The 8,568-nt window shown below is 42.9% G+C and overlaps 1 protein-coding gene across 2 annotated transcripts in view; it reads left to right on the top strand.

Annotated features, from left to right (window-relative positions):
• The first annotated feature begins 204 nt into the window (after nt 1–204).
• Senp2 (SUMO specific peptidase 2) overlaps nt 205–8,568 on the top strand; it is a 47,908-nt gene continuing 39,544 nt past the window's right edge. Inside the window, exons 1-4 of one of the 2 annotated variants that reach the window (XM_050146314.1) lie at nt 205–448; nt 2,057–2,115; nt 5,706–5,839; nt 7,754–7,820. In XM_050146314.1, the coding sequence (XP_050002271.1) occupies nt 348–448; nt 2,057–2,115; nt 5,706–5,839; nt 7,754–7,820 (361 nt within the window). In that variant the 5' untranslated portion in view covers nt 205–347. Of the gene's footprint in view, nt 449–2,056; nt 2,116–4,975; nt 5,030–5,705; nt 5,840–7,753; nt 7,821–8,568 lie in introns of those variants that run through there. The other variant, XM_050146315.1, reaches the window with a different exon arrangement.

Here is an 8,568-nt window from a genome sequence, read left to right as displayed (position 1 = left end):
CCGCCGAAGAGAAAGCCCCGCCCACCAGTCCTGCCAATCAAGGTTGCGCAAGAGCCTGTTCGGCCGGGAGGGCTTCCTGTTGCGAGGTTTACCAGTAGCCCGGCCCGGCTGCGCGTGCGCAGATCGCGGAGGCCGCTTTTCCCGTTGGGCGGAAGGAGGTGACGTCAGCGGCGCGGAGTGGGTCCTCCCTGAGCCCGGGGAACGTTGAATCTGTGGGCCCTCTGATGGCGTCATAATCCCGCGCCTGAACCTGGCTCTGGTTGAAGCAGCTAAGGCGGCAGCGGCGGCGACAGCTCTGGGGTTCGCGTCTCGGGGTGTGTCGGCCGCCGCTGCTGCTCCGGCCTGGAATGTACAGATGGCTGGCTAGGGTTCTCGGCACCATTCTCCGCTTGTGCGAGCGGCCCGCGCCCGGGGCTCGCGCCCTGCTCAAGAGGCGGCGCTCGAGCAGGTAAGGCGGCCGCTCGTCGGTCCCCTCCCCCGCGCTGGCGTTGGGCGCCGCGGGCCTGTGGGAACCGGCGGCTCCTGGACCGCGGAGGCCTGGGGGCGAGTCCGCCCTTCAAGCTGGGAGTGGAAGGGGAGCGGAAGGCCGCCGCTGTGCTGCTCGCCCGAAACAGCTCCGGTGGCCCGGTGTCACCGCGGGCGGGCAGCGCTGGGACAAGCCAGTAGGTTAGGAGTTGGCCCACGGTCATTTGACTGTGAGTACTGTTCTCTTCGCACCAGGGAACAGCAGTTGTCTTGTTTTACAGCAGCTGTGTGTGTTGGGCTGGAGGGGAGGAGAATGGTCCAGTTCTTTAGCATCGCTGTAAGAGACGGAAAGAAAGTAGGTACCCCACTCTAAGGCTTGATTAAAATTAGAGGGAAATTACAGATATTATTACTTAGCAGCTACACCTTTACCTGTTTTATAGCCTTCCCCTTTAATTAAGGATTTATCTAGAAAGTAAAACACTGTACAAATTCTATATTCCCTATAAGTCTCTCCCATCCTTCCTTCCCTTACTATGCTGTGTCTGCTTAATTTATTATGATGATGATGGTTATTTTTTGTGTTTCCAGGTCAAGAGAAGTGGACAAAAATTGGTTTAGGGGAAGTAGAACTAAATGATTCATAGATGATTCTAGAAATGTAGGTCACAGATGGGATTGGGTGTTAGCTAAACTGGTACATATTCCAGAGAGATAGAATCAAGAGAATTTAAGATGTTGTAAAGTTCCTAAAGTAATCTTTGGTGTACTAGGTAAGGGCAGTGTTTTATGCTGGGTCTGGTGTTCAATGAAACTGTATCTCTTATTGAATGGGGACTGTTAACAGTTATTCTCATTCAGAATCATTCAGTGCCCCCTCCCCCCCCATTTTAGGGACTAGAGGTGTGTCTTAGTGGTAGAGTGCTTGTCTACCGTGTCTGTCCTGTCTTCCATCTGCAACCCTGGGGTGGGTTAGGGGCGGGGCAGTTAATCACTCTCTCCCAAAGTCCCCCCCCCCCCATAACATACCTCTTAAGGCTGCTAATATTGACACTTGAAGTAAAAAAAAATGGCTGTCTTTGGGGTTATTGTTCCAAAAAAAATGATTTATTGGTTCAGTTTGACCAGGTTACACATCATTACGAGATAGGAAGTTTTGGGTCTTTCTTAAGATTTAGAAATAAGTGCTGGGCAGCCGGGCAGTGGTGGTGCTCACCTTTAATCTCAGCACTCAAGAGGCAGAGGCAGGTGGGTCTCTGTTTATTTGAGGCCAGTCTGGTCTATAAAGTGAGTTCCAGGACAGCCAGGGCTGTCACAAAGAGAAACCCTGTCTTGAAAAACCAAAATCAAAAAAAAAGATTTAGAACTAGCATTGTGTTTTACAGGTTTCATCCCATTTTATGAATTGTAGATGGAATTGGGAATGTTGTATGGTATGTTTTTGTCTTGGTGCTAGGTTTTGAACCCAGAGGTTTTTACATGCTAAACACGTGCTGGACAACTGAGTCACACCTCCAGCTCAGAGTAAGTTTCTTTATAGAAATACATATGTTGCATACGTATATACATACTTCTTTTCCTTTCTTTACAGCACTCTGTTTTCTACTACAGTGGACACTGATGAAATCCCAGCTAAAAGACCAAGATTAGGTATTACATTTTAAAAATTCATTTCTTTTTAGTAGGAAAAATACATGTATGGAACAAGATCCAAAGGTAAAATAGTGTGACAATGAAAAAGTTGCCTCTTTCCTACCCTTCCCTACGCCACTGTCTTTCAGATATGTGCAGTAAATGTGTTTAAAGTGCTAAAGTAGTCTGTAATAAAAAGTGACGTTTTCTTTATTTTTAAGCACCAGTTTAAACTGACTGATCAGATTCATCTGGCAGTGTGAACCAATCTGATTTGTTGTCTCATCTGCTTTCTTGTGTCTTCCTGGTAGACAAGAATAAAGCAGGTTAAAGGGCCAGGCACAGTGGAATACTATAGTGTGATCCCTGTTTTCAACAGTGCTTGTGAATCTGGGTTATTCCAGATGTGTTGGTTAACTGTGGAACTTGTTGCTATTCCATTTAAATCTAATAAATACTGAGTACGTCTTGATCTTACATAATTACATGAAATTTAAAAAAATTAACTAGGCTTAATTATAATCATTTTTAACTAAGAAAAAATGAGCTTCTTTAAAAAATATAAATAAATATTAGCTTGTACTTGAATGTAATAAAATATATAAAGCAACATGGCAAAAAAACAACATACCAAACCAGAAACAAAAAACAACTGGTGGTACCCAGGGCCTGGTTAAGACAGGCCTTTGTCTTATCTACTGAGGATGTCGAAGCCGATAGGTCAAAGTTCAAAGCCTGCTTAGACTACTGAATGAGACTCGGTTTCAAAGTAAAGTAGTTAGAGGGTGGGAATAAGTTCGGTGATTGTCCAGTATACTCAACACCCAAATTTCAGTCCCTCCTACTGCAAAGCAACAATTCGGTGGTATTAGAGAAGGTTCCTGGGTTAGTTGTGTATGGTAGTCACCTACTTCTGTGCTGAGGATCACCCCACTCCATCAGACTTTGATTTCACACAGCAGAAAAAAATCTGAATTGGAGATGCAGCTGGGTTACACAGCATACTGACCAGCAGCTCTTCTTGCGGTGATGTTCTTGAAGTATGGCTAGTTTAACTCAAAGAATTCAAGGTTTTTAAATTCAGTGTGTGTGCGTGTGTATGTGTCAGTGTGCGGCTGTGGCTGTGTCTTAAGTAATCCAAATTGTCCTCAGTCCTTTTCCTCAGCCCCCCCCACTTAGTTCTAAGTACAAGTGTGAGCCATCACACTTCAATAAAGAACTGAATTTTTAATTTTCACTAATTTACATGAAATTACATGGTAATCACATCTGTCTTCTGGGTGACTTGAGGTAGCTTTGTGGAGAAGAGACAGCAGAGGTGAAGGCGGGAAGGGGACCTCATGGAGCAAAGCCATGATTTTACTGTGAGAACCAGAGTCTCATAGTACACCAGGTCATGTGAGCCTCTTTTATAGGTGAGACCTTTCTTTGTAAGAGTCTAATGAGCTGACACAGTGTTAGGATAGACCCATTTTTTGATAAAATTTGTAGGAAAGTAAAACTTTCCAATACTTTAGTGTCTGTTACTCTCATCAAGAAGTATGTCTTGCAGGGCCATGGTGGTGCACACCTTTAATCCCAGCACTCAGGAGGCAGAGGCAGGCGGATCTCTGTGAGTTTGAGACCAGCCTGGTCTAAAGAGCTAGTTCCAGGACAGGCTCCAAAGCCACAGAGAAACCCTGTCTCGAAAAACCAAAAAAAAAAAAAAAAAAAAAGAAGTATGTCTTGTCTTCCGTTCCAGAGTCTGTAGAATAAACACCAATCAGGAGTAGAAACCATCCTTCAGCTTCTTGTAGGAATAACCTGGAACTGCCTCCCAATTCCTGAAATGAAAAACAACTAATTTGAAAATGTTAGTATTTTTCTTTTTTAGGACAGGGTCTCCATATGTAGCATGGGCTATCCTTAAGTTTACTGTGCTGCCCAGGCTAGTCTCCAACTTGGGATTCACCTCATGAATTTGGAATTATGCTTGCTATTTTTATGTCAACTTGACTCAAGCTAGAGTCATTGGAGAAGAAGGAGCCTCAATGAGAAAATGCCTCCATAAGATCTGACTGTAAGCAAGCCTGTGGGACATTTTCTTAACTAGTAACTGATGTGGGAGGGCCCAGCCCATTGTATTCCCACTGGACTGGTTGTCCTGGGTTCTATAAGAAAGCAGGTGAGTTCCAGGACAGGCTCCAAAACTACAAAGAAACCCTGTCTCAGAATAAACAAACAAACCACCAGCCGACAAACGGATTAAAAAAGAAAGCAGGTTGAGCAAACCATGAGGAGTAAGCCAGTAATCAGCTCCCCTCCATGGCTTCTGCATCAGCTCCTGCCTCCAGGTTCCTGTGTGGTGTGAGTTCCTGTCCTGACTTTGAAGAACAGTAATGATAGAGTGTAACCCAAATAACCCTTTTTCTCTCCAGGTTCCTTTGGTCATGGCATTTCATCACAGTAATAGTAACCCTAATTAGAACAGGATGCTTCAGCCTTCTGAATGTTGGAATTACAAGTGTACGCCATTGTGGTCAGCAAATATGTAAATTACTTCTAAGTTGGATTCTGCTCCACCTGACCAACACATTTTCTCACTTATTTGAGCTGTTCCCCTTCCTAGAAAGTATTTATTTTGCATTTTATCTACATTGTAACTCTGTTGCTTAAAGCCACCATTTTAGCCTATTTTTCTCTGAGGAAGAAACTAGTTCTTTACAGTATCTTTAATTGGCGAGTATAAAGGAAAATGTAGGAAACATAGATGTGTAGGAAGTGAGGGAGGTAGTATTATAAAAGAAGGAAGCAGAGGAGCACTGAAATCCCCCCCCCCCACACCATTTGTTTACTTCTTGATTTTGTAATCTTTGGTACCAGGAAGAAGTGAGCTTGAGATTGTTCAATGCATCTGGTTCAGTCGTGGGATAGCGCAGATGCTCAAGAGATGGTTTGTTTGTTTTTGTTTTCTCTCAGTCAGGATTTATGAGGGGCTTTGTAGATGGCTGTTTCAGGTAATCATGCTGTTACCTGCCTGGGAAACTAGTGAGTATCAGTGTTCTCTATAGGTTTTCCGTGCCTGGCAGTCTGTGTGTTCTTTGTTCATTTATCCCTCATCTCTTTGAAGTTTCTTTTTATATATTCTACAAAGCCTACTGCTCAAAAGCTGCTATTGCAGATTGTCTTGGGAATCAGTTTGTGGCACTAAAGTAATAGTTTAATGATTTCATAGCAGCTGTGCTAGTTGATTAAAACAAAATTCATGTGTTAGAATTCCATTTTTTCAGTTGGAAGAAGTATTTATTATTCATGTATGTATGATGCACACACACACACGAGTGGAGTTATGTTGTGACATGCCTGTGGAGGTCAGAGGACAACTTTGTGGGTTCAGTTCTCTCCATCTTTATGTGGGTTCTGGAAATTAACCTTAGGTTGCTAGGCTTGCAGGCAAGCACTGTTACTCACTAAGCCATCTTGATGGCCCCAAAGCACTTTTATAGATATTTTTATTTCAGTGTTCAAAATAAGACTTTATTAAAAACTAAGATAGGTTCTTTTCAAAATATAATTAATTTTTTTTCTGCAAGTTAATGCTGTGTTTATAACTTGTTGATACTTTGTAGATTGCATCATTCACCAAGTGAAAAGCGGTTTCTACAATGCTGCGAGTTTACTTGGATTCCCATGCCAGCTGACCACAAAACCCATGGTGTCTTCTGCTTGTAATGGAACACGGAATGTGGCCCCTGCAGGAGAGGTCAGTGGGGCTGGGATATTGGTCTTTTTTTCACTTTTTGTTGTTTTGTGTGGAAATGGAACCCAGGACCTTGTATATCTTTTTTTTTTTTTTTTTTTTTTTTTTCAGACAGGGTCTCTTTTCATAGCTCTGGTTGTCCTAAAACTTACTATGTAGACTTGGCTGGTCTCGAACTCACAGAGATACACCTGCCTCTACCTTTTGAGTACTAGGGTTACAGGGGTGCCTGAAATGGATCTTCTAAATCTTAAGTACAATTTATCTACACACTGATGTTTGTACTTAGTTTGATAAAAAATTACATTGTTGTAGCATGACTAATAAATGCCCAGAGACAGATAGTGGGGTTCAAGCTGAAGATCAGAAAAGCAAAGAAGCCAAGCCACTAGAGAGTTCTTATCTCTTCTAAGGCTCAGACAAACAAAAGGGCGATCCTGTCCTCAGAATGACTGTAGACTGCAGTGCTCTCCGTCAAACCTCAGACTGTAGACTGAGACCTGAGCTCCTGTCTCCTCCTGTTTTATATTCCTCTCTAAGTGCTGGGATTAAAGGCATGCACCGCCACCGCCTAACTAGTGTGGCTGCTGGGATTAAAGGTATGTGCCACCACTGCTTGGCCTGTATGGCTGACTAGTATGGCTAACTTTGTACTCTGATCTTCAGGCAAGCTTTATTAAAACACAAATAAAATATCACTATACATTGCAATATATTTTTTAACATTGAATTTAAAAAATATTCTCAGTCTTTTGGAGGAATTAACATATAGATTGACCTATTTCCAGAAATGATTATGCAATTGTTAGCTTTGATATGAAGATCAAGAAACTAAAGGTAAAAATTTAAATATTTTAAAAATACTTATAAAGAATGTCAGGGGGCCAGCAAGATGGCTCAGTGAGTAAAGACTCAAGCAAACTCAGGCTTTGCTGCTGAGCCTGATGAACTTAGTTCAATCCCCAGGACCCATACTGTATAAAGAGAGAACAGTTTCCTGGAAGGTGTCCTCTGACCTTCATGCATGCATGCATGCACAGGCACTGCTGCATGTTCACGAGCTCACACGCGAGCACGCGTACACACACAACGGAATGTAATTTTTTTTTTTTTTTTGGTTTTTTTTTGAGACAGGGTTTCTCTGTGGCTTTGGAGCCTGTCCTGGAACTAGCTCTTGTAGACCAGGCTGGTCCTAAAACTTACTATGTAGACTTGGCTGGTCTCAAACTCACAGAGATCCACCTGCCTCTGCCTCAGTTGGTTAGAGCATGGTGCTAATAACGCCAAGGTACGGGCCAGAGGACTTACTGTTTGCTGGGCGGTGGTGGCACACGCCTTTAATCCCAGGAATGTAATATTTTTAAAGAAGAATATTGGCTCATTTAGCTTCATGGCACACTCTTAGATCCTAGTGCTCAGAAGCCTGCTGCAGAAGAGTTAGATGAGCTTGGACATTTAGGACTATTTGTGACAATCCAGTGAGACCCTTGCCTAAAAAACAAAAGGAAGAAAAGGCCAGGTATAGTGGCTAATGCCTGTAATCCTTAGGAGGTGGAGGCAGAAGAATCGGTGTGAGCTTGAGACTAGCCGGGCTCCATAGTGAGTTCCAGGCCAGCCCAGGCTACAGAGTCAAGTACTCTCTTCAGAACAAAAGACCAGTTGAGTGAGTGTGAGGTCAGCCTGACCGTGCAGTGGGCTCTGCCTTGCAAGGGAAATTCGTTGTTTTCTTGTTTAAGTATTTGTGAGGGAAATGTAATTATTTTTTTTATCTCCTGTCAGTTTTGACAGCTTTTTTTATCTTATCGATATTATTTCTGTGTGCTAGCTTGAAAATACTCATGGCTAGAATAAGCTTTTATATTAGAAATGTTTTAAGTTGCAAGCCGGGATGCTACAGAAGCGACTGCTTTGTTTTAGGTATTTTCGAGCTCTTCGTCTTGTGAACTGACGGGTTCTGGATCCTGCAACAGCATGCTGAAACTGGGTGAGGTGTCAGATTGTTCTTAGCTGCCCTTCTGCCTGTGTCCCCTTGGCCTGCAGGATGTGAAAGGAAAGCACCCATTTGGGTAGGATGAGAATGAAGGCCCAGTCTCTTTACTGTCCATCCAAACAAGTAGGGCTGAGGTCTGCCTTTTACCAGACATAGGACTCTTCAAAAGTTCTTTGACCTCAGTGTGTTTTAGTTTCTTATCTGGAAAAGGAGCCAATAATGCACTCAATTTTAATATTTTGTTTGTTTTGTTTTGTTTTTTAGTCAAACCTCAAGTAAATAAGAACAAGTCAGAAGTCTTGAGCATTGTGTTTGAAAGTTTTCTATCTTGTAGAGTATTTTAGTTGAAAGACAACTTTGGATATTGTTTCTCGGGTGCCATTCGGGTGGAGGCACACACCTTTCATCCCAGCACTCAGGAGGCAGAGGCAGGTGGATCTCTGAATTTGAGGTCAGCCTGGTCTGCAGAATGAGTTCCAGGATAACCAGGGCTACATAGAGAAACCCTGTCTCGAAAAACAAAACAAGAACAACAACAAAAACAAGTATAGGTTTTATCTTAAATTGTTGGGACTGGTTTTACAGTTTTTTATGGACCCCAGCAGTTGAGCATCCCTGGTCTAAACTCTGAAATCTGAAACCGGAATTCACATAAGCACTCAGGTTTCACTTGAAGGATGTTCATCCTAGAGCTTAATTTTAGCATTCTTGTCTGAGGTGACTACTGTGCTCTATATATATA

This window comes from Alexandromys fortis, unplaced genomic scaffold, assembly GCF_014885135.2.
Source record: "Alexandromys fortis isolate MF-2015 unplaced genomic scaffold, M_Fortis_MF-2015_v1.1 scaffold_56, whole genome shotgun sequence".
Lineage (NCBI taxonomy): Eukaryota > Metazoa > Chordata > Mammalia > Rodentia > Cricetidae > Alexandromys > Alexandromys fortis.
The sequence above is the reverse complement of the archived record's forward strand: the minus strand, read 5'-3'. Positions and strand labels throughout refer to the sequence as shown.